Source organism: Mustelus asterias, chromosome 8, assembly GCF_964213995.1.
Source record: "Mustelus asterias chromosome 8, sMusAst1.hap1.1, whole genome shotgun sequence".
NCBI classification, from domain to species: Eukaryota; Metazoa; Chordata; class Chondrichthyes; order Carcharhiniformes; family Triakidae; genus Mustelus; species Mustelus asterias.
In genome coordinates, this window is record NC_135808.1 from 75,196,838 (window position 1) to 75,222,673 (window position 25,836).

At 43.7% G+C, this 25,836-nt stretch overlaps 1 protein-coding gene across 1 annotated transcript in view; it reads left to right on the plus strand.

The window, feature by feature from the left end:
• The first annotated feature begins 3,832 nt into the window (after positions 1–3,832).
• Positions 3,833–25,836, plus strand: part of slc30a7 (solute carrier family 30 member 7) — a 68,493-nt gene continuing 46,489 nt past the window's right edge. The window contains exons 1-2 of the mRNA XM_078218236.1: positions 3,833–3,985; positions 4,155–4,256. Coding sequence (XP_078074362.1) covers positions 3,906–3,985; positions 4,155–4,256 — 182 coding nt within the window. The 5' untranslated portion in view covers positions 3,833–3,905. The remainder of the gene's footprint in view (positions 3,986–4,154; positions 4,257–25,836) is intronic.

The following is a 25,836-nucleotide window of genomic DNA, read 5'->3' on the forward strand; positions in this document are numbered from 1 at the left end:
GTGCTGTAATGACAGATTGCACTTATGTTTGTATGGTTTGGATTTATATAGGCACAAATGTATGAATGTAGGTATGCATTAAATATTCACTGTTTTTAAACTAATGACTATATGATCATATGTTATACTGGAGGTGAAGCCAAAGACAAATTTCCACTTTTGCGTGGACAATAAAGGTCTATTCTATTCACCTTAAATCAGTATCCCCTTTCAACTCTTTTGTCAATGGAAGTAGTTTCTCTCTCTGTCTACTCTTTTTCAGACCCCCTCATGGTTTTAAACTGCTCTATCAAATCTCCCCTCAACCTTCCAATAAGAACAACCTCAACTTCTCCAATAATAAAAGCGGAAAATGTTGGATAAACTCAGCATGTCGGGCAACATTTTTTAATTAATTCTTGGAACATGGGTATCGCTAGCTGGCCAGCATATATTGCCCATCTCTGGTTGCCCTTGAGAAGGTGGTAGTGAGCTGCCTTCTTGATTGCTGCAGTCCATGTGCCGTGGGTTGACCCACAATGCCATTAGGAAGGGAATTCCAGGATTTTGACCCAACAACTACAAATGAATGGTGATATATTTCAGGATGGCGAGTGGCTTGGAGAGGAATTTGCAGGTTTCCTATGTATCTACTGCCCTTGTCCAAGATGGAAGTGGGTTGTGGGTTTGGAAGGTGCTGTCTAAGCATCTTTGGTAAATTGCTGCAGTGCATCTTGTAGATAGTAGACACTGCTGCTACTGAGCATCGGTGGTGGAAGGAATGGATGTTTGTAGGTGTGGTGCCAATCAAGCGGACTCCTTTGTCCTGGATGGTGTCAAGCTTCTTGAGTGATGTTGGAGCTGCACCCATCCAGGTAAGTGGGGAGTATTCCATCACACTCCTGACTTGTGCCTTGTAGATGGTGGAAAGGCTTTGGGGAGTTGGAAGTGAGTTACTCACCGCAGTATTCCTAGCCTCTGACCTGCTCTTGTAGCCACTGTGTTTATGTGGTGAGTCCAGTTGAGTTTCTGGTCAATAGTAACTCCAAGGATGTTGACAGTGGGGGATTCAGTGATGGTTACACCATTAAATGTCAAGCGGCAGTGGTTAGAGTGTCTCTTATTGGTGATGGTCATTGCGTGACATTTGTGTGGTGCAAATGTTATTTGCCACGTGTCAGTCCAAGCCTGGATATTGTCCAGATCTTGTTGCATTTGAACATGGACTGCTTCAGTATCTGAGGAGTCATGAATGGTGCTGAACGTTGTGCAATCATCGGCGAACATCTCCCTTCTGACCTTATGATGGAAGGAAGGTCATTGATGAAGCAGCTGAAGATGGTTGGACCGAGGACACTACCCTGAGGGACTGCTGCAGAGATGTCCCAGAGCTGAGATGACTGACCGTCCACAACCACAACCATCTTCCTATTTTCCAGAAAAAGACTCCAACCAGAGAAGAGTTTACCCCCAATATCCATTGATTCTAGTTTTGCTAGGGCTCCTTGATGCCACATTCAGTCAAATGCGGCCTTAATGTCAAGGACTGTCACTCTCACCTCACCACTGGAATTCAGCTCTTTCGTCCATGTTTGAACCAAAGCTGTAATGAGGTCAGGAGCTGAGTCACCCTGGTGAAACCCAAACTGGGCATCACTGAGCAGGTTATTGCTGAGCAGCTGCTGCTTGATAGCATTGTTGATGACCCCTTCCATCACTTTACTGATGCTTGAGAGTAGACTGCCCTTTGGCTAGCAAGCCACTCAGTTGTATCAATCACTACAAAGTCTCACCAAAGAAATGACATCGGACGGACCACCTGGCATCGACCTCGGCACCAGAAAAGACAATGGCAAAACAAACAGCTCTGTCGACCATGCAAAGTCCTCCTTACTAACATTTGGGGGCTAGTGCCAAAATTGGGAGCGCTGTCTCACAGACTAGTCAAGCAACAGCCTGACATAGTCATTCTCACGGAATCATACCTGAGCCAATTAACAACTGTAATTTTCAGAAAGTTGCTTCTTAGCAAATATAAAATGGATGCATTCATTGTTTGGAAGCGTATTAAATTATACTGGCTCATAACATTTTGTTTTCAGGTTTATACTTTGGCTCTGATCGTGAAAATATTTAGATTTAATCCTCTGGTTTATTGGCTTGTCTTTTTTTTGCATACTGTGTTATAAGTGCCTGCTTCCTCAAGCACGATAAACACCTGTGCTACCTGAGTAAAATCCAGAAATTTATTACTAGACTAGTAACCCAGGAGCCCAAGCGAATAATCCAGAGAAAAGGAACTCAAATTCTATCTTGGTGGTTTGAGAATTAGAATTCAGCTTTAACGGTTTGGAACCGAAAGCTGGTATCAGTAAAAGTGACCATGAAGTTGTCTGATTGCTTTAACACCTCAACTAATTTACTAATGCCCTTTAGGGAGGTTAACCTCTTCTCTTTGTAATGCAATGGGCTGCAATTCGTAAGATCTGCCGTAGTTGTATCTGCCATTTTGCAAGTAATTTATATTTGACCATAATTTTCCTGTTAGTTCAAGTTTAACTTATGTTAATTCTGAATGTTGGGAGTATAGGACAGATGGTATTTAGTATTTGCTTTGTTGACTCTTGTACAATAAGAATCCTTCTGTTTTAAATCATGGAATTTTGTGGCTTTATTCTTTTAGTAAATAACTGGAATTTTGAACTTCATCTACATTTTAAAAAAGACTGGTCTTTACTGAGATCATAACCAAATCCTTCCAATGATGTGATGCCCAGAACTGAAGCAGTACTCTGAATTGGGTCTAGCTTGAGCTTTATATAACACTAGCATAATATTTATCTCTTTGCTTTCCAATCATCTTGAATTAAAACCCCAATTCCTATCGCCTTTTAAATTAATTTTGTACCTGCCCAGTAGCTTTTAGTGATTCAATTTCTTTGAACGACAAATCTCTGCTCCTCTGCAGTTTCAATTAGAAACTACTCCGATCTATCTTTTTAAAGTGAAAAGTGGTTGACCTCAAACTTTCCCTTGAGGGCAACTATGGATGGGCAATATATATTGGCTTTCCCAGTAATGCTTATGTGGCAGGAATGAATCAAAGGTTGGAAGGTTGATATTTTTAACCAGTTCCAGTTCCCAACTTGAAAACGTTGAATCCGTTATTATAAAAAAACAATCCTGATAGATCATTATAATATAAATATTGGTGTTTTATCCTGTGGGTGAACCGTTTTGATATGAGTAGTGGAACTTCTATTCATAACACTTGATTTTTTTGACAATTCTCCCTAGTAACTGCAGGAAACAGAACAATTTTCTACTGCAAATGTAGGTCTAGCATATTCATTCTTAACAGTGCAAAATTATAAAGCAGATAGTATCTTGCAATAAGTACTTTGATTTTAATATTTAAGCAGTGCACACATAAACAATTTCAAAATAAATTATTTTGGCTTTCACTGCTTCATTACTATACATTCCAAAATGGCAGGAAATGAATTTTAAAAATGTCAAAATTATGTATCCTGGAGAGGAACGTCTCAGCTCTTACCCTTAGGAAATAAATGCTGCTGTTTTCCCATTCAAAGATTTTTCAATCCACAATTGTTAAAATTGGATTTCTGTTTTATTTCGCATAATGTAACTGATGAAATACTGTATGTCGCTGCATTTTAAGTTATGTCAAAGTCATGCCTATCGCAGTTGCATCTAGATTGAACAGCAGGCTCCTAGCTTGGAAAGGTGAATGGAAAGACAATGGCGATATCGTCTGTTGTACGGCACCGTACAGCTCCGCCGACCACTACCGTACGGCACCGCGCCTGCGCCCTACTCGATGTACGGCACTGACCGGAAGTTGCGGCAAGCAGCCAGAGTCAGTGCAGTTGCCGTGGAGCGGCCGCCGCGGCCTCGACTTTACCATGTTACCCCTCTCCATCAAGGACGATGAGTACAAACCGCCCCGACTCAATCTGCTGCGCAAGGTCTCGGGCTGGTTCAGGTAGGCGCCAAGAGCGGGGCGGGGGTAAGGAGGCGTGGGGAAGGGCCCGTTGGACGCGGCCGGTTCCCACTGGCGGGCCTGGCGCCTAGCCTGGGGTCCGGGGAGTGGGGCGCTGGGCCGGGCCGCCTCTATCTCTCCCACTGACTCCCTTTCCCTTCCGTCCTCCCAGGTCCATCCTGTCCGACTCCACATCCCGGAACCTCTTCTTCTTTCTGTTGCTGAACCTCTCCTTCGCTTTCGTCGAGCTGCTGTACGGGATCTGGAGCAACAGGTGAGAGCTGCGGGCAGAGTGGGCCCAACCCCGCTGTTTGCCACGTCGCGTTTCCTAGGAGGAAGTGGGGGAAAAAGCCATGGGCCCACTGCACTTCCCTATTGTCAGGAATGAAACAATCCTATCCACACTGGTGGCGATGTGTTGCTGGGCCAATAATGACAATGGTTTGATTTTGGTTCTGGTATATATGTGATTATCGTCATGTGAAAGAAAGAGTTCACATTAATTTAGTGTTTTCTTTAAATATCATTCCAATGTTCCAAGACCCATCATAATTAATTAAAGGTAAAGTCGCCATAGTCCCAGATGACCATAGGCTGTGACTGGTGGTGACTTAACCTGAGGATCACCACACCTTGAGTGAGGGGCAAGGTTGAGAAGGTGGGCCTTCGTGAATCATAGAATCTACAGTGCAGGAGGAGGCCATTTGGACCATTGAGTCTGCACTGACAACAATCCCACCCGGGTCCTATCCCCGTAACCCCACACATTTTCCCTCCTAATCCCCTTAACACGAAGGGGCAATTTATCATAGCCAATCAACCTAACCTGCACATCTTTGGATTGTGGGAGGAAATCGGAGCACCCGGAGAAAACCCACGCAGACACAGGGAGAACGTGCAGACTCCACACAGACAGTGACCCAAGCCAGGAATCGAACCCGGGTCCTTGGAACTGTGAGGCAGTTAGAATAATTAGAGTAACAATGAGATAACTCAGCCGGTATGGGAATTGAACCCACGCTGTTGGTGTCACTCTGCATAACTAACCAGCTGTCCAGCCAACTGAATTAACTGACTCTTAATCATAACTAACTACGTACTCATGAAATATAGTCACTGATTGATTGGAGATGATCATAGTAAGAAGTTTAATAACACCAGGTTAAAGTCCAACAGGTTTATTTGGTAGCAAAAGCCACACAAGCTTTTGGAGCCTTAAGCCCCTTCATGGCAACCTAATTGATTATAACAACTCTGTGGGTTTCCTCCGGGTGCTCCGGTTTCCTCCCACATCCAAAGATGTACAGGTTGCTAATGTGCGGCTGTGTTGCTTATATCATGTTGCTTATATGCAAAGAAAAACCTACAAAGTGGCAAGGATTAGTGGAAAACCAGAGGATTGGGAAGCCTTTAAAAGCAAGCAGAGGACAAATAAAGAAAGCAATAAGGGGGGAGAAGATGAAATATGAGTGTAAGCTAGCTAGTAATGTCAAAGAAGATAGGAAGATGTTTTTTCAATATATAAAAGATAAGAGAGAGGCAAAAATAGCCTTTGGACCACTGGAAAATGAGGCTGGAGAAGCAATAATAGGAAACAAAGCAGTGGCAGAGGAACTGAATAGTTACTTCTGCATCAGTCTTCACGGTGGAAGACACCAGTGGGATGCCAGAGCTCTAAGAGAGTCAGGGGCACAGGTGAGTGTAGTGACCATCACTAAGGAGAAGGTTCTGGGGAAACTGAAAGGTCCGAAGGTGGATAATTTACCTGGACCGGATGGATTACACCCCAGGGTCCTACAAGAGATAGTTGAGGAAATTGTGGAGGCATTGGTGGTGATCTTTCAGGAATCACTGGAGGCAGGGAGACTGATGTGGAGATGCCGGCTTTGGACTGGGGTAAACACAGTAAGAGGTTTAACAACACCAGGTTAAAGTCCAACAGGTTTATTTGGTAGCAAAAGCCACAAGCTTTCGGAGCCTTAAGGCTCCCAAATAAACCTGTTGGACTTTAACCTGGTGTTGTTAAACTTCTTACGGCAGGGAGAGTACCAGAGGACTGGAAAGTAGCTAATGTAACACCACTGTTTAAGAAGGGAGGGAGGCAGCAGATGGGAAATTATAGGCCGGTTAGCCTGACTTCAGTCATTGGCAAGATTTTCGAGTCCATTATTAAAGATGAGATCGCAGAGTACTTGGAAGTGCATGATAAAGTAGGATTGAGTCAGCACGGCTTTGTCAAGGGGTTACAGGAATAGGGTGGGATTGTAGTCAGTGCTGACACAATGGGCCGAATGGGTTCCTTCTGCATTGTAAGGATTCTATGATCTGATTAAGTTCCTGGAGTTGGGCTTGAGCTCTCAATCTTCGGGAAAGAGTGTTACCAAATAAACCACAGGGGCCCGCTGATTTCTCTTTGTTTGTCTGACAAATCTGTTAAGAGTTCTTTGAGGAGGTAACAAGGAAGTTAGATAAAGGAGAATGTGGACGCGATTTATTTAGATTTCCAGGAGGCCTTTGACAAGGTGCCACATAGGAGATTGTTAAATAAGTTAAGAGCCCATGGTGTTAAGGACAAGATCCTGGCATGGATAGAGGATTGGCTGACTGGCAGAAGGCAGAGAGTGGGGATAAAGGGGTATTTTTCAGGATGGAAGCCGGTGACTAGTGGTGTGCCTCAGGGGTCAGTGCTGGGACCACAACTTTTCACAATATACATTAACAATTTGGAGGAAGGAACTGAAGGCACTGTTGCTAAGTTTGCAGATGATACAAAGATATGTAGAAGGACAGGTAGTATTGAGGAAGCAGGGGGGCTGCAGAAGGACTTGAATAGGTTAGGAGAGTGGACAAAGAAGTGGCAGATGGAATATAATGTGGAAAAGTGTGAGGTTATACACTTTGGAAGGAGGAATGGAGGCATAGACTATTTCCTAATTGAGAAAATGCTTAGGAAATCAGAAACACAAAGGGACTTGGGAGTCATTGTTCAAGATTCTCTTAAGGTTAACGTGCAGGTTCAGTCGGCAGTTAGGAAGGCAAATGCAATGTTAGCATTCATGTCGAGAGGGCTAGAATACAAGAGCAGGGATGTACCTCTGAGGCTGTATAAGGCTCTGGTCAGACCCCATTTGGAGTATCGTGAGCAGTTTTGGGCCCCATGCCTAAGGAAGGATGTGCTGTTCTTGGAAAAGGTCCAGAGGAGGTTCACAAGAATGATCCCTGGAATGAAAGAGCTTGTCGTATGAGGGACGGTTGAGGACACTGGGTCTGTACTCGTTGGAGTTTAGAGGATGAGGGGGGATTTTATTGAAACTTACAGGATACTGCGAGGCCTGGATAGAGTGGACGTGGAGAGGATGTTTCCACTAGTAGAAAAAACTAGAACCAGAGGGCACAACCTCAGGCTAAAGGGACGATTCTTTAAAACAGAGATAGAACATAGAACAGTACAGCAAAGAACAGGCCCTTCGGCCCACGATGTTGTGCCGAGCTTTATCTGAAACCAAGATTAAGCTATCCCACTCCCTATCATCCTGGTGTGCTCCATGTGCCTATCCAATAACCGCTTCAATGTTCCTAAAGTGTCTGACTCCACTATCACTGCAGGCAGTCTATTCCACACCCCAACCACTCTCTGCGTAAAGAACCTACCTCTGACATCCTTCCTATATCTCCCACCACGAACCCTGTAGTTATGCCCCCTTGTAATAGCTCCATCCACCCGAGGAAATAGTCTTTGAACGTTCACTCTATCTATCCCCTTCATCATTTTATAAACCTCTATTAAGTCTCCCCTCAGCCTCCTCCGCTCCAGAGAGAACAGCCCTAGCTCCCTCAACCTTTCCTCATAAGACCTACCCTCCAAGTCAGGCAGCATCCTGGTAAATCTCCTCTGCACTCTTTCCAGCGCTTCCACATCCTTCTTATAGTGAGGTGACCAGAACTGCACACAATGCAGTCTCACCAAGGTCCTGTACAGTTGCAGCATAACCCCACGGCTCTTAAACTCCAACCCCCTGTTAATAAAAGCTAACACACTATAGGCCTTCTTCACAGCTCTATCCACTTGAGTGGCAACCTTTAGAGATGAGGAGGAATTTCTTCAGCCAGAGAGTGGTGAATCTGTGGAACAGTTTGCTGCAGAAGGCTGTGGAGGCCAGGTCATTGAATGTCTTTAAGACAGAGATAGATAGGTTCTTGATTAATAAGGGGATCAGGGGTTATGGGGAAAAGGCAGGAGAATGGGGATGAGCAAAATATCAGCCATGATTGAATGGCAGAGCAGACGCAAAGGGCCAAGTGACCTAATTCTGCTCCTATGGTCTTATAGGTTAGGTTGATTGGCCATGCTAAATTGACCCTAGTGTCGGGGGATTAGTTGGGTAAATATGTGGGGTTACAGGAATAGGGTGGGATTGTGGTCAGTGCTGACACGTTGGGCCGAATGGGTTCCTTCTGCACTGTAGGGATTCTATGATCTGATTAAGTTCCTGGAGTTGGGCTTGAGCTCTCAATCTTCGGGAAAGAGTGTTACCAAATAAACCACAGGGGCCCGCTGATTTCTCTTTGTTTGCCAAACATATGTATTAAAATACAAATGTTACAAAATGGAAACAGCCCATTGAAGCCAGCTGGCCTCTGTTGGTACTTACTTTCTCTGGGAGCAGACAGTTCCAATCATATTTACCCCATCTGTTCCTATATCATTTTGTCAAAGTGATCTTGAATGCTGATCTAGTTTCCGCCTCAGCTGCTAACACTGGAGGTGCATTCCACAAATTCTGAAAGTAATTTTCCCTGTACATTTGTAAATTTTTTGCATTTATGCTTGTAACTGTACCCCCTTATTCGTGACTGTTCCACTATTGAAAATAGTCTTGTTTTACATACGCACATAAGAATCAAGAGCAGGAGTAGGCCATTCAGCCTCTCGAGCCTGCTCTGCCATTCAGTAAGATTATGGTTGATCTGATTGTAACCTCAACTCCACAGTCCCACCCACCCCATATAACCTTTCACCCTTGCTTATCAAGGATATACCTCTGGCTTAAAAATATTCAATTTACTGCGCAATCTGTCATGTGTTTTGCAGCAGCCTGCCATTGGCTGGCAATGGGATCTTCTAGTCCCACTGTTGTCAATGGGGTTTCCTGTTGGATGCACACCTCACTGCCAGGAAACCCACGGTGGGGGTGCGCCGTTGATGGGACCGGCAGATCCCGTTGCTGTGAATGGCTGGAAAATTCCTGCCAAAGACTCTGCTTCTATCACCTTTTGAGAGAGAGTTTCAAAGATTCTCAACCTTCTGAAAGAAAGAAGTTCTCTGCATCGCATCTTAAATGGTGACCCTTTATTTTGAAACAGTGACCCCTAGTTCCAGATTCTTCTACAAAAGAAAACATCCTCTCTACGTTGATCCTGTCAAGACCCTGCTGAATCTTGTATGTTTCAATCAAGTCGCCTCTTAGTCTTCTAAATTCCAGCAGATTCAAGTCTAGCATGTCCAACCTTTCTTCACAAGACAACCCTCCCATTCCAAGTATGAGTCGAGTACACCTTCTCTGAACTGCTCGCAATACATTTACATCCTTCCTTTAATAAAGAGACCAGTACTGTATATAGTACTCCTAGATGTGTTCTGATGAATGCCCTGTATAACGCAGGCATAACCTCCCTTCCTTTGCGTTCAATTCCCCTTACAATAGACAACAACAATTCTATTCGCTCTTCCAATTATTTGCTGTACCTGCATACTAACCATTTGTGATTCAAGCACTAGGACACTTTAAGACCTCTGCAATCTCTCACCATTTACATGATGTATTTTTAATCTTCCTGATAAAATGGACAATTTAACATTTTTCCATACTCTCCATTTGCCAGATATTTGTCTACTCACTTCTAATAGCTTCTAATATTTTCCATATTACAGATGTTAAGGTAACTGGCCCATAGTTTCCTACTTTCTGTCTCCTTCTCTTGAATAAGAAGTCTCAACACCAGGTTAAAGTCCAACAGGTTTATTTGGAATCATGAGCTTTTGGAGTGCTGCTCCTTCAGCCACTCACCTGATGAAGGAGCAGTGTTCCGAAAGCTCGTGATTTCAAATAAACCTGTTGGACTTTAACCTGGTGCTGTGAGACTACTTACTGTGCCCATCCCAGTCCAATCTCCACACCTTTTTGAATAAAGGAGTTACATTTGCTTTTTTCCAATCTAATGGAACCTTCCACAAATCTAAGGAATTTTGGAAAATTAAAACCAACATATCAATTATCTCATGAGCCACTTCTTACTAGGGTGAAGTCCATCTGGGCCTAGGGACTTGATGTGGAGATGCCGGCGTTGGACTGGGGTAAACACAGTAAGAAGTTTAACACCAGGTTAAAGTCCAACAGGTTTATTTGGTAGCAAAAGCCACACAGTTAGGGACTTGTCAGCCCACAGCTCCAACAATTTGCTCAGTAATGCTTCCCTGGTGAATTCTTGGGTTCCTCTCTCCCTTCCAATTTCTGATTTACAGCTATTTCTGGGATGTTACTTGTATCCTGTATGGTTACTGATGCAGAATACCTGTTCGTTGATCGATCATCTCTTTATTTTCCATTATTAATTCCCCAGACACTCTTTCTATAGGACCAATGTTCGCTTTAACTTTTCTTTTTTTAATATCTACAGAAGCCCTTGCTATCGGCTTTTATATTTCTCACTAGTTTTCTCTCATACTCTTATTTTTTTCTCTCCTTATTAGTTTTTTAGTCATTCTTTGCTGTTTTTATACTCTGTACAAACTTCTGACTTGCCACTCATCTTTGCACAATGGTATGCATTTTCTTTAAGTTTGATACTATCATTAACTTTTTTAGTTGGCCACGGATGGTGGGTCGTCCTCTTGGGATTTTCCTTTCTCATTGGAATGTATCTATTTCATGTATTCTGAAATGTCCCCTGAAGTGTTTGCCACTGCATCTCTATTGACCAATCCTTAACCTAATTTGCTAGTTCACTTCAGCTAGCTCTGCTTTTATGTCTTTATAATTGCCCTTATTTAAGTTTAGTCTTGGACCCATTCTTCTCCCTCATACTGAATGTAAAATTCAGTCATATTGTGATCACTGCTACCTAAAAGTGCTTTCACTGAGATCATTAATTAATCCTAACTTGTGGCACAATACCAGATCTCTTATAGCCTGCTCTTTGGTTGGTGCCAGAACATGCTGTTGTAAGATACTAGCTCAAAAACATTCTATGAACTCCTCATCAAGGCTACCATTGCCCATCTAATTTTTCCAGTTTCTATGTGGATTAAAATCCCCCATGATTATTGCCATACTTTTCTGATAACTTCCCATTATTTCCCGTCCTACCATTAGGTTACTGTTAGGGGACCTGTCATATGGCTGAGGTTATTTATGAAGGCCTACCTTCTCAACCTTGCCCCTCGCCTGAAGTGTGGTGATCCTCAGGTTAATTCACCACCAGTCAGCTCTCACCTCAAAGGGTTGAGCTGTCATCTGGGACTATGGTGACTTTACCCTTTACCTTTACACCACTCCCACAAGTGACTTCTTGCCTTTATCATTTCTCATCTCTGTCCAAACCACTTCTGAACCCTGGTTCCCTGAAATTGGGCCATCCTTCTTACTGTGTGAATACTATCATTTATTAATCGAGTCACCCCTCCACCTTTTCCTAACCTCCTGTTGTTCCTAAATGTCATGCGCCCTCCAATATTTGTGTCCCAATCTGTCACGCTGCAGCTATGTCTCTGCAATGGCTATCAGATCATATTTATATTTGCACTAAATTATCAGTTCATCTGTTCTATTTTGAATGTGACCTTGCCTGTTCTATTCCCTTTCATAATAGCAAAATACTGTGGATGCTGGAAAGCTGAAATAAATGCAGAAGTAGCTGGAAATGCTCAGCAGTGTGTCAGCATCTTATCATCGAATCCCTCCAATGCAAAAGGAGGCCATTTTGCCCATCAAATCTGCACCGACTCTCTGACAGAGTATCTTACCAATACCCTTTCCCTTGTAAACCCCCCCCCACGCACACACACACACACATTCACCATGGTTAATCCATCTAACCTGCACATCTTGGGACACTAAGGGGCAATTTAGCAGTCCTATCCACCTAACCTGCACATCTTTGGACTGTGGGAGGAAACTGGAGCACCCGGGGGAAACAAAGGCAGACATGAGGAGAACGTGCAAACTCCACACAGTCACCCAAGCCAGAATCAAACCTGGGTCCCTGGTGCTGTGGTCAGCAGTGCTAACCCACTGTGCCACCATGGGGAGAGACAGCTAATGCTTTTAAGTTGATGTGCTTTGGTCAGAACACTTGTTACATTATCCCATAATCCCTGTTCTTGTGACTAAAAGGATCAGTTTACCTAGTTTTTCTTTGCATTTGCAAATCCTCATGCAGATAACATTCTAATAGATCTGTGTTGTGCCTTGTTGAAGCCTTCCTATAGTGTGAAGCCCAGTACTATACAGGTTACACTTATCTGGTGTCTTATTAATATTTTATTGCATCAGTTTATGGTAAACAAATCGGCAGAGATCATCCCCTCATCTACAATGACATTTTTTGAAAAAAGACGTGCTTAACGTTTCGTCCCATTGCATTTGCAACTTGTATCCTTGAGGCAATTCAGGAAGGCGGCTTACCACAACCTTTTCAAGAACAATTATGAATGGGCAATTAATAATTGGCCTTGCCAATAACACCCAGATCCCATGGATGAGCATAAAGAGAATACTCTATTTCATTTAATTAAGAAACCATGGGATCCACTCAGGGTTGCAAGCACATTATTGCTGCGCCCACTACTGCTCCTATATATTATTTAAATCATCTCAGTTTTTATGTTCAGTAAACTGTGAGAATTCAATGATCTTATGGAGCAGAAATCATTAATGTCTGTAGACCTGTACCCCTAAATTGTTCTGCCCTCCCACAGAACTGAGCCCATCATTAAGAGCTTAAAAATGTTTTTGAAAAAAGTCTGTTTGAAAACTTAATTCTAGCTCTAGTCAACTGTTCATAATTTTTACATGTAACCATTATTTTCTTTCCATTTCTTCTCAAACCCCCACTCTACCCGAATCTTGAAGGCATTGGTTCCTCCCTGAGATGTGGTTTTGGAGGTGTTGAGTGACTTCTGGCAATCATTATTCATGTATACATTTTGACCATGCGTATCTGTGACTTTTTGACCTTCAAAACTCAACCTATTTTTGGCTGATTTAACCTAGCCACTGAAAAAGCTCTATCCACTTCTTTGGGTGAGAATGCGTAACTCAGCACAGATCCATGAGCAAACCTGGACCTGGCTGTTGTGATTATTGGTTATCTGCTGTGATTGGTTGAGTCTTCAGCAATCACTTTTAGGAGCAATGGTGGTAACAGTAATATGCTTGTACTGCGTAGATCCCTTTGCACCTGAACTAAATAGAATGGGTTTTCTTCTATTAATCCATGGGATCTGGGTGTCAGTGGCAAGGCCAGCATTTAATCCCCATCAATCATTTTCTTTTGAAAAGGTGGTGACAAGGTGCCGCCTTGAAATGCCTCAAGGATCGAAGATGCAGATGAAATATTAAAGTCAAAATTTTGAGAGAGATTTCTTTGCAAAACAGGAAACAAATAATAAACTGATGTAAATCATATATAAATCATATAAACCCTACAGTGCAGAAGGAGGCCATTCGGCCCATCGAGTCTGCACCGACCACAATCCCACCCAGGCCCTACCCCCACATATTTTTTACCTGCTAATCCCTCTAACCTACACATCCCAGGACTCTAAGGGGCAATTTTTAACCTGGCCAATCAACCTAACCCGCACATCTTTGGACTGTGGGAGGAAACCAGAGCACCTGGAGGAAACCCACGCAGACATGAGGAGAATGTGCAAACTCCACACAGACAGTGACCCGAGCCGGGAATCGAACCCGGTACCCTGGAGCTGTGAAGCAGCAGTGCTAACCACTGTGCTACCGTGCCGCCCAAGCAATCCTCTTTTGATGCTAAGCTTTGATACTCAATATTCCTAAAGGAATTTTAGTGTTTCTGTGAGTGGCTCTCAAACCGGCTTCATAAATAAGAGACTGAATTGAGTCACCTCTACATTAAGAACAAATTGCATTTTTATAGCACTGTTTGCAAAGTATTTACAGCATGGATAGAAGTCATTCAGTCCAACAGGTCCATGGCAGTGTTTGTCCTCAACACGCCTCCTCCCACCCTTCTTAATCTAACTCATCAATCAATCCTTTTATTCCTGATGGGTTTATCTATTTTACCCTTAAATGCTTGCATCTATTCTATTCACCTCAACTACTCATTGTAGTTCCGCATTCTAGCTACTGTTTGGGGAAAGAAGATTCTCCTGAATTCCCTATTGGATTTATTGCTTTTATTTATGGTCCCTGGTTCGAGTCTTGTCTGCAAGTGGAAAAGTCTTTTCTACATTAAGCCCATCAAACCCTTCCATAATCTTAATCCCTATCAGGCCATTCCTCACCTTTTTCTTTCTAGAAAAAATAGTACCCTGACTTTAAAAAAATAAGAAACAGGAGTGAGAGTAGACGATTGTGGGGCACATCGAGTCTTCTCCACCATTTAATACGATCATTGCTGACCTTCAGCCACAACCCCATTCACCCCAACCTCGTATCTCCTGATTCCCTGCAAAATCAAAAATCTGTGTCTCAGCCTTAAATATATTCAAGAATGGCGCATCTACAACACTCTGGGGTAGAGAATTTCAAAGATTGAAGAAATCTTTCCTCGTCTCCGTCCAAAATGATTGTCCTGTTATCCTGAGAATGTTTTCCCCAGCCAGGGAAAACTTTTGTGCTGTCTCTGTCAAATCTTTCTGATCATTATAACCTTTCTGTTCTGTTATCATTTAGTAAATCTCTTTTGCATCTTCGCCAGTGCCTCTCCTTTTTATGAAATGGAGACTAGAATTGATCCCAATACGCTGTGTGGTCTAACCAAGGGGCTGTATAATTTTGGCATAATTTCTCTACTTTTAAATTCTGTCCTTCCAGAAATGAACTCGTGTTTTGTTAAAATAAAAGCAAATTACTCCAGGTGCTGGAATCTGAAACAAAAACAGAAAATGCTGGAACATCTCAGCAGGTCTGACAGCATCTGTGGAGAGAGAACAGAGCTATGTTTTAAGTGTGGATGACTCTTCGGAGCTAAAGAGAAGTAGAAATAGAACAAGATTTGTACTGTTGTGGGGGCGGGGGAAGGGGTGGCGCAATAGGGGCTGGATAGAGAGCCAGCAATAGATAGAAGCTCGGGAAAGATTGACAAGATGTCATGGATAAAAAGACAACGGAAATGTAAATGGTGGTGATCGTGGGTGCGACGAGTACTGATAATGGAAGAGATCAGAATGTGTTAATAGCAAACAAAGGTAAGCAGTGTGACAAAACACAAACTGGAACAGGTAATAAATTACCTGGGTGGGGGGGAGGGGAGACGATGGTAAGGGAAAAAAATGAAAACGGGATAAAAAACGGGGATGGAGAAATGAATCAACAAACAAAATGAAAATAAATTGATAGAAATAAAAAAAATGGGGTGATGGTGGAAGGGAAGATTCACAGTTCAAAGTTGGGGAAATCAGTGTTAAGTTCAGAAGGTCTAATCGGAAGATGAGGTGCTGCTCCTCCAGTTTGTGTTGGGCTTCACTGGAACATTGCAACAGGCCAAGAACAGGCAAGTGGACTTGGGAGCAGGATGGTGTATTGAAATGGCAAGCAACCCGAAGGTCTGGGTCCTGCTTGCGGACAGACCAAAGGTGTTCTGCAAAGCAGCCACCCAGATTGCATTTAGTCCCTCCAATATTGAGTAGACCGCACTGGGAGCAGCGAATGCAATAGACCAGATTAAAGGAGGTGCATGTGAAGCGCTGCTTCATCCAAAAAGGATGTTTAGGCCCTTAGATGGTAAGCAGGGAGGGGGGCACAGAGATAGGTGTTGCACCTTTTGTGATTTAAAAAGATGGTGTGGTGGGAAAAGGGTGAGGCGTTTGCGCTGATGGAGGAGTGGACCAGGGTATCCCAGAGGGAACGGTCCTTGTGGAATGCTGACGGGGAGTGAGGGGAAGATGTGTTTGGTGGTGGCATCATGCTGAAATTGGCAGATCCTTTGAATGCAGAGGCTGGTGGGGTGAAAAGTGCGGACAAGAGGGACTTGATTCTGGGAGGGAGGGAAAGGGGTGAGGGTAGAGGTGCGTGAGATGGGTTGGACATGTTTGAGAGCCCTGTCAACCAGAGTGGGTGGGAAACCATGATTAAGACAGACATGTCAGGAACACTTTCGGAAAGTGACATTATCGGGACAGATGCAACGGTGGCGAAGGATCTGAGAAAATGGGATGGAGTCCTTATAGGATGTGGGGCGTGAAGAGCTGTAATTGAAGTAGCAGTGGGTCAGTGGGCTTATAATGGATACTCAGTTTATCACCAGTAATGGTGACAGTTCAGGGAAGGAAAGTGTTGGAAATGGAGCATGTGAAGGTGATAGAGGGGTGGAAATTGGAAGCAAAATTTCCAGGTCCAGACGAGAATGTGAAGCAGCACTGAAACAGTGTTCGAGGGAGGATGGAGTCATGATAGGAAGAAATGAGTTCAGTGGGGCGGGAACAGGCTGACACGATGAGCCTACTGGGATTTGTGGATTTTGGGAAGGAGATAGAAACTGGCTGTCCTGGGTTGGGAGACTGAGGTTGGAAGCTGTGAAAGGAAAATCTCCAGAGGAGACAAGATCAGTGACAGTCCTGAAACCTATAGCTTGATGTTCAGTGTTGGTTGGGGTCAGGGACCGGGGGAGGTAGGAGGAAGTGTCTGAGAGTTGGTGCTCAGCCTCTGCAAAGTAGAGGTCAGTGTGCCAGATAATGACAGCCCCACTTGACGGGTTTGATGACAAAGTCATGGTTGGACCTGAGAGAGTGAAGTGCAGCAAGTTCAGAAGGAGACAGATTAGAGTGAGTGAGAGGAGCAGAGAAATTGTGATGGCCAATGTCACGCTGACAATTCTGAATGAAAAGATCAAGAGTAGGTAAGAGGCTGGAGGGTGGGAGAATACTGGAGGCAGATGAAAAGATCTGATGAACAGGGGGAGGGGAGCATTCTTGCACAAAGAAGTGAGCATGGAGACAAAGGCAACAGAAGAAGAGTTAAGCATCGTGCCAAGCCTGAAATTCATTGAGGTGTAAGGGTATGAAGCCAAGTCCTTTGCTGAATACAGCAAGTTCAGCCTCAGAAAGGGAAGGGTCAGATGGTCTGGTGAATACATGGCAAGGGCTGAGGTCAGACCAATACTATACCCAGTATTCCAGATGTGGTCTTACCAATGCCCTGTATAACTGAAGCCCGGTAACCAATCCCCCTCAAAATAACATATTATGAGCTTTCCTAAATATTTACTGTACCTACATACTAACCTTTTGCAATTCATGCACTAGGGCATTGAAATCCTTCTCAGCTCTGCAATCTCTCCATTTTGATAATACTTATTCTTCCTGCAATGGACATTTTCATATTTTCCACATATTTGCCAGATCTTTGTCCACTCAACCTACCTATATTCCCTTGTACCTCCTTGCGTCTTTTTCACAACTTTCTTACCTCCCCCATCTTTGTGTCATTGGACAATTTAGCAACCATGCTATCGGTCCCTTCATCCATGTCATTTAGATAAATTGTAAAAAATTAAGATCCCAGCACTGACCTGTGTGGCATGCCACTTGTTATACCTTGCCAACCCATTTATGCTTACTGTTTCCTGTTAGCTAGTCAATCTTCTATCCATGCCAATATGTTATCTCTATGCCACAAGCTTTTGCTTTCCGCAATAACCTTTGATGTGACACCTTACCAAATGCCTTCTGGAAATCCAAGTGCTGTACATCCACTAGGTTCCCGATACCCACAGCACTTATTCAAAGAACTCAATAAATTGGTTGAAATGATTCCTGCTCTCAAAACCATATTGACTCTGTCTGATTCTCTTAATTTATCCAAGTGTCCTGCAATCATGCCTGTGACAAATGTTAAGCTAACTGGGCTGCAGTTTCCTACTTTCTGTCTGCCTCTAATTTTGAACAGAAAAGTTACGTTTGCTATTTTCCAATCTAATGGTACCTTCCCAGAATTTGGGGAATTTTGCTAGATTAAAAGTATCAAGTATCTCAGTATCTCAAGTATCAAGTATCTCACAAGCCAGTTTTTTTGACACCCAAGGATGAACCCCATCCGGACCCGGGGACATGTCAGCTCACAGCTCCAACAATTTGCTTAATACCACGGATTGTAATTTGCTTGTGTTCCTCCCTTCCTTTGATTTCCTGATTTACAGCTATTTCTGGCATGTTACTTGTATCCTTTATAGTGAAGACTGATGCAAAATAGTTCATCTGCTCCATCTCCTTATTTTCCATTATTAATTCCAACACTGTGTTGATCTTTTAAAAAATATCTGTAGAAGTTGTTACTATGGACAGGATTTTCCGGCCTCGCTCGTCCCGAAACTGCAAAATCTCACCCGAGGTCAACGAACCTTTCCATGATCCGCCCCTTGCCTGCTCTGATTCCTGTGGCAGGCAGGACGGTAAAATTCTGGCCTATGTCTTTATATTTCTAGCTCTCATACTCTAATTTGCCTTCTTTATTAATCTTAGTCATTCTTCTTTGTTTCTGTATTCTGTCCGATCTTCTGATTTGCCACCCATCTTTATGCTTTTACTTTGATACTATCTTAGTTAGCCATGGGTGGTGGATCCTCTCCTTGGAATTTTTATTTCTTGGAATGCATTCTATTTTGTGCATTCTGATATAACCCTTAAATGTCTGCCACTGCGTCTCTATTGATCTACCCGTTAACCTAATTTGCTAGTAAACCTTAGCTAGCTTTTATTATGCCTGCATAATTGCCCTTGTATAACATTTATATACTAGTCTTAGATCCACTCTTCTCTTCCTCAAACTGAATGTAAAATTCGGTCATATTATGATCACTGCTCTCTGAGGTCATTAATTAATCCTATCTCGTGGCACAATACCAGGTCTAGTTTCTAGCTGGCTGTCTGGTTGGCGCCAGAACATGCTGTTCTTAAAATATCCTAAAAATATTCCATAAATTTCTCATCTAGGTTACCTTTGCCCATCTAATTTTTCCAGTTTATATGTAGATTAAAATCCCCCATAACTATTGCCACACCTTTCTGACAAACTCCCATCATTTCTTCCTTACTCCCACCCTGCCATGTGGTTACTGTTTAGGGGGCCAGTACACCACTCCCAGAAGTGACTTATTGCCTTTATTATTTCTCATGGATTGGCACAGTGGTTAGCATTGCTGCCTCACAGCTCCAGGGACCTGGGTTCGATTCCTGGCTTGGGTCACTGTCTGTATGGAGTTTGCACATTCTCTCTGTGTCTGTGTGGATTTTCACCGGATGCTCTGGTTTCCTCCCACAGTCCAAAGATGTGCGGGTTAGGTGGGTTGACCATGCTAATTTGCCCCTTAGTGTCCCAGGATGTGTAGGTTAGAGGGATTAGCAGGGTAAATATGTGCGGGGGTTATAGAGATAGGACGTAGGTGGGGTTGTTGTTGGTGCAGATCCGATGGGCTGAATGGCCTCTTCTGCACTGTAGGGATTCTATGATATGATTATATGATTCATCTCTACCCAAAACACCTCTATATCCTGGATCCCTGAACTTGTGGGAATCCCCCTCTACGTACTAACACCACTATTAATTAAAAGTCACCCTTCCATCTTTTCCTAGCTTTCCTAAGTATTTTGTTCTGCGGAACAAAGGGAATTTGGCATGTTTGTCGACAGATCTCTGGAGGCAGAAGGGCATGTTAGTAAGGTGGTGGAAAAGGCATATGGGACACTTGCCTTTATCAATCGAAGTATAGATTACAAAAGCAGGGAAGTCATGCTGGAGTTGTATAGAACGTTGGTGAGGCCACAGCTGGAGTACTGTGTGCAGTTCTGGCGACCACATTATTGGAAGGATGTGATTGCACTGAGATCATCAGAGGAGGTTCATCAGGATGCTGCCTGGGATGAAAATCTTGAGTTATGAGGAGAGGTTGCATAAGCTTGGGTTGTTTTCATTGGAACTGAGGGGCAACCTGACTGAGGTGTACAAGATTATGAGCGACATGGACAGAGTGAATAGGGAGCAGCTGTTCCCCTCAGTTGAAGAGTCAGTCACAAGGGGCATAGGTTCAAGGTGAGGGGCAGGAGGTTTAGGGGGATGTGAGGGAAAGCTTTTTTACCCAGAGCATGGTGACGGTCTGGAATGTGCTGCCTGGGAGGGTGGTAATGGCGGGTTGCCTCACATCCTTTAAAAAGTATCTGGATGAGCACTTGGCACGTCATAACATTCAGGCCAAATGCTGGCAGATGGAATTAGGTGGGAGTTCAGGTGTTTCTAATGCATTAATATGGACTCGATGGGTCGAAGGGCCTCTTCTGTGCTGTATGGTTCTATGATTCTATGAAATATGCACTCTTCGATGTTCAGGCCCCAATCTGTCACCCTACACCCATGTCTCTGTAATTGCTATCAGATCATATTTGGTTATTCCTAATTGCGCTATCAGTTCATCTTCATAGAAACCCTACAGTGCAGAAGGAGACCATTTGGCCCATCAAGTCTGCACCAACAACAATCCCACCCAGGCCATATCCCCATAAGCCCTCGTATTTACCCCGTTAATCCCTCTGACCTATACATCCCGGGACACTAAGAGGCAATTTAGCATGGCCAATCAACCTAACCCGCACATCTTTGGACTGTGGGAGGAAACGGGAGCATCAGAGGAAACCCATGGAGACACAGGGAGAATGTGCAAACTCCACACAGACTGTGTCCCAAGCTGGGAATCAAACTCGGGTCCCTGGAGCTGTGAGGCAGCAGTGCTAAACACTGTCACCCTGCCACCCAAATCTGTTCTGTTTCAAATGCTACATGCTTTCCGATACAGAGCATTTCATTTTGGCCTTTTATTTGTGTAACCTCTAGCCTTATCTGCTGATTTACTTTTAAAATTGTACTCTGTCCCCTCCTGTTAAGGTCTATTTATTATTTCCCATATTAATACCTTTCTCTCTTGCCTTGTCTCAACTCATTGATTTAACATATCTGATCCATTATCCTCGATATTTAGTTTAAAACACTCTACTTCCCTAGTTATGTGGCTGACTAGAACACTGGCCCCAGCATGATTCAGGTTCAGACCATGAATTCGCTTCTCCCACATCAACCTTTAAGCCATGCATTCATCTCTCTTTTTATTTACCCAATGCCAATTTTCACATGGCTCACTTAATAAGAGAGATTATTACCTTTGAGATTCTGCCTCTTAATTTGGTGCCCAGCTCCTCATAACCTGTTTCTACCTATATAGTTGGTACCTATATGGACCATGATGACCAGATCCACCCCTCCCACTGCAAGTTTTATTGCAGCCCTATGCAGATGTCCTGAACTCAGACCCCTCTGGCAGGCAACATAACCTTCTGGATACTCACTCCATGCTGCAGGCAGTTGTATATATCCTCCTGACTGTACTCTCCCTTACTGTCACATTCCTTTTAACTCTCCTGACTGGAATGGCTTCCTCTGCCATGGTTAACCTGCACATCCACACTACAACTCTCACTTGTCTGTATAAACAACAATAACATCTAACTTGTTGGCCAGTTGCAAGGGCTGAGGTTCTTCCACTCTACCTTCTTGATCCCTTACCTGCCTTTCCCACAGTCACGCCCGCCTGTCCCTGACACTACCTTAAGGGATAAGACTGCTTTCTGGAACAGTGGCCTGTACCTTTCTGGGTCCCCAGCATCAGATTTAGGGGTATCCCAAAGAGAAACTGGGTAATACCACTCTGAAGTTCCCAGGTAAGGGTTTACCCAGCAATTCTCCAGAAATGCTAACATCCCTTGGACGTTTGCATTGCACTCCGAACCAGCTGACAAAGCAACTTAAATTGTTAATTTCGGATGGTTCTGCCAGTTATGCACCAATAGTTACTCTGACAATGTTAGAAGTAAAAGCACTTCTAATTTCAGCGTAACTATTTTAAATACCCAGACTAAGCCCCGCACAAGACAACTCCGACAGCCCAGGGGAGTCCTCAGACCCCACAGTACTCTCCACACCCACCTGCATTGACCAGAACCAATCCCCACCCCAAACCCGCCTGACTCACCCACCATCCCCACAGACTAATCCCGACAGACTAACTCCCACATCTGACACTCCCTCCCTCCCGGCCCACCTCTTCCCCCAGGTCTGCCCGCTCGACCAGCTACCATGGTGGGATTTAAACCTGTGTCCCCCTGAGCACTAGTCTGGATTTCTGAATTACTAGTCCAGTGACATTAACATTCTGTGAGTTGTTAGATTCTGGAATTCTCTTCACAACAGTGGAGGCTGGGTCATTGAATATGTTCAAGGCTGAGTTAGGCAGATTTTTGATCAGCAAGGGAATTAAGGGTTCTGGCAGAGAGGCAGGAAATGGCATTAAGGCCACAGTCAAATCTATTGAATGGCAGAGTAGGTTGGAGGGTCTGAATGACCTACTCCTTCTCACATCTCCTCCTGCTCATATTTCTTGTAAACATATGAAGTGAGAAAGTGGTCTGGGATATCTGTGATTGACATAAGAGGAGTAAGACCTAGGTAGAGGGAGAGAATTGGAGAGAATAGCAGGGCAGTGAATTCAGAGGAGAGGGGGCATGATGAGTTGAAATGGAAGTTGATATCGCTGAAGATGAGGAGTTGACTGACTCAGGCTGATTGAGGAAGTAATAATATCTTCACTTCTGAGCAGTCACAGACCTGAAACGTTGGCATGTTTTTGTCATGATGTGGAGATGCCGGCGTTGGACTGGGGTAAGCACAGTAAGAAGTCTCACAACACCAGGTTAAAGTCCAACGGGTTTATTTGGTAGCACAAGCCGCAAGCTTTCGGAGCACTGCGCCTTCATCAGATGAGTGAGGGAGCACTCACCTGATGAAGGGGTAGTGCTCCAAAAGCTTGTGGCTTGTGCTATCAAATAAACCTGTTGGACTTTAACCTGGTGTTGTGAGACTTCTTACTGTGTTTTTGTCTCCATGGATGCTACCTGATGAAAGTATTTCCAGAATTTTCTGTTTTTTATTTCAGCATTAGTAGTACAGTATTTGGCTTTTGTACTAATGAAGGTGTTACATTGAGAAAGTTAGTGCGTTACTTGGGTGAATGGAATTTAAATGAAGTGAGGGAGTGGAGCAAGGCAAGATGTTCAAAGGAGAAGAAGGTGATGGGGGAGTAGGGGACAGACCAGGCTGTGATTTGATGCTGAAGGCTATGAGGTCACTACAGCGATTTAGGCAGGCAAGTGCTGTCATTCATAGGGAGCTTGTGGATGCCAAGATCCTTGTTCACAAATAATTAGATAATTAAAGGGAGACACAGAAAGGTACAATGATAGCCAATTTGCTGTTAAAGTCAATGCTGGGAAGGCTGATTAGGACAGGAAGGATGTTGATGAGATGGATGGGCGGAGGGGAGAAGGGAGAGAGAGAAGAGTGTACGATGGGGCATTCAGAGTTGCTCGTAGGAAGGCAGCTATAGTTGTCTTTGTCACTATCAGCCGAGAGCCACACAGAGGGAAATTGTAAGCTTATCTGCAAAAGAGGCCAACTTGGGTCAGTGGTATGAGAATAAAATAAAGACTTGCTTCCATTTGTGCCTTTCATGATCCCAAAACACTTTACAGCCAATGATTGATGAAGTGTAATCACTGTTGGAATGTAGAAAATGCAGCTGCCTAACACTGCAAGCTCCCACAAATAGCAGTGTTAATGACCAGATAATCTGTTTTGGAATACTGATTGAAGAATATATATTAGTGAGGACATGGGGGTTAATTCCCCATCTCTTTGAAATAATGCCTTGCGATCTCTTAACTCCCCTTTTGCTGGCCACCTCTACTCTCTCAATCTGCTCCCTCAGTTCTGCACTGAAGTATCAGCCTAGAGTTTTGTGCTGATATCTTGGATAGGACTTGAACCCATAATTTTCAAAGGCCAAATTGCTAGGAACTGAACCATGGCTGACACTGGAAGGTTACAGAATGTGGGAGACTTGCAGCGGAGAGTTGGGAGAGCCGAGTATCCAAGGTGGAGAAAGAAAGGAGGCATGATGAAAGTGAGAGGGGCTGAGGATGGGTTAAAAACCGGGTAAAGGGAAATAGAAGTGATCAGCTTCGCTCTGTAGTGTCAAAACAACTTCAAGCTGAAATACATTCAAATGGATACAAAATTGGCTTGATGACAGAAGCTAGAGGATGGTTGTAGAGGGTTGTTTTTCAAACTGGAGGCCTGTAACTAGCGGTGTGCCTCAGGGATCAGTGCTGGATCCACTGTTATTTGTCATTTATATTAATGATTTGGATGAGAATAGAGGAGGCATGGTTAGTAAGTTTGCAGATGACACTAAGGTTGGTGGCATGGTGGACAGTGAAGGTTATCTTGGATTGCAAAGGGATCTTGATCAATTGGGCCAGTGGGCTGACGAATGGCAGATGGAGTTTAATTTAGATAAATATGAGGTGATGCTTCTCGCCTTTTGGCTAAGATCAAGTGTAGTATGGATTGGATGCTGCACTTGGTTGAGGTCATTAGGTTACATTGAAGCTTCATATGTTTCATATGAAGCAATTTTTAAAAGCGGCATCTCGGCCTTTTGGCTAAGATGCAAATGAGCTCAAGTCTTGGAGGAGGAACCTCCCCCTCCTCCAATCAGCTTGGCTCGTGTAGATCAGGCCCAGGACAGGGTAATTTGGTCGCTTGCCCTGTCTTGCCAGCCTGGATCGGAAATGTCTCAACTTGTTGAGACTCTGAATTGGATTTGATTTGATTGAATTGGAAAAGTACAAAAAAAAAAATGAGGTGATGCATTTTGGTTGATTGAACCATGGCAGGACTTAGTCAGTTAATGGTAGGGCGTTGGGGAGAGTTACAGAACAAAGAGATCTAGGCGTATATGTTCATAGCTCCTTAAAAGTGGAGTCACAAGTGGATAGAGTGGTGAAGAAGGCATTCCGCATGCTTAGTTTCATTGGTCAGAACATTGAATACAGGAGTTGGGATGTCTTGTTGAAGTTGTACAAGACATTGGTAAGGCCACACTTGGAATACTGTGTACAGTTCTGGTCACCCTATTATAGAAAGGATATTATTAAACTAGAAAGAGTGCAGAAGAGACTTACTAGGATGCTGCCGGGACTTGATGGATTGAGTTATAAGGAGAGGCTGGATAGACTGGGACTTTTTTCTCTGGAGTGTAGAAGGCTGAGGCGTGATCTTATAGAGGTCTATAAAATAATGAGGGACATAGATCAGCTGGATAGTCAATATCTTTTCTCAAAGGTAGGGGAGTCTAAAACTAGAGGGCATAGGTTTAAGGTGAGAGGGGAGGGATACAAGGCAATTTTTTTCACACACAGGGAGGTGAGTGTCTGGAACAAGCTGCCAGAGATGGTAGTAGAGGCGGGTACAATTTTGTCTTTTAAAAAGTATTTAGATAGTTACATGGGTACGATGGGTATAGAGGGATATGGGCCAAATGCGGGCAATTGGGATTAGTTTAGGTTTTTTTTTAAAAAGGCAGCATGGACAGGTTGGGCCGAAGGGCCTGTTTCCATGCTGTAAACCTCTATGACTCTATGACATTTTCTTGAAACCTGCTTAGTAATTCTGTTGCTATTGATTCCTTTGCAGACAGAGTCTCCACTTTATCCT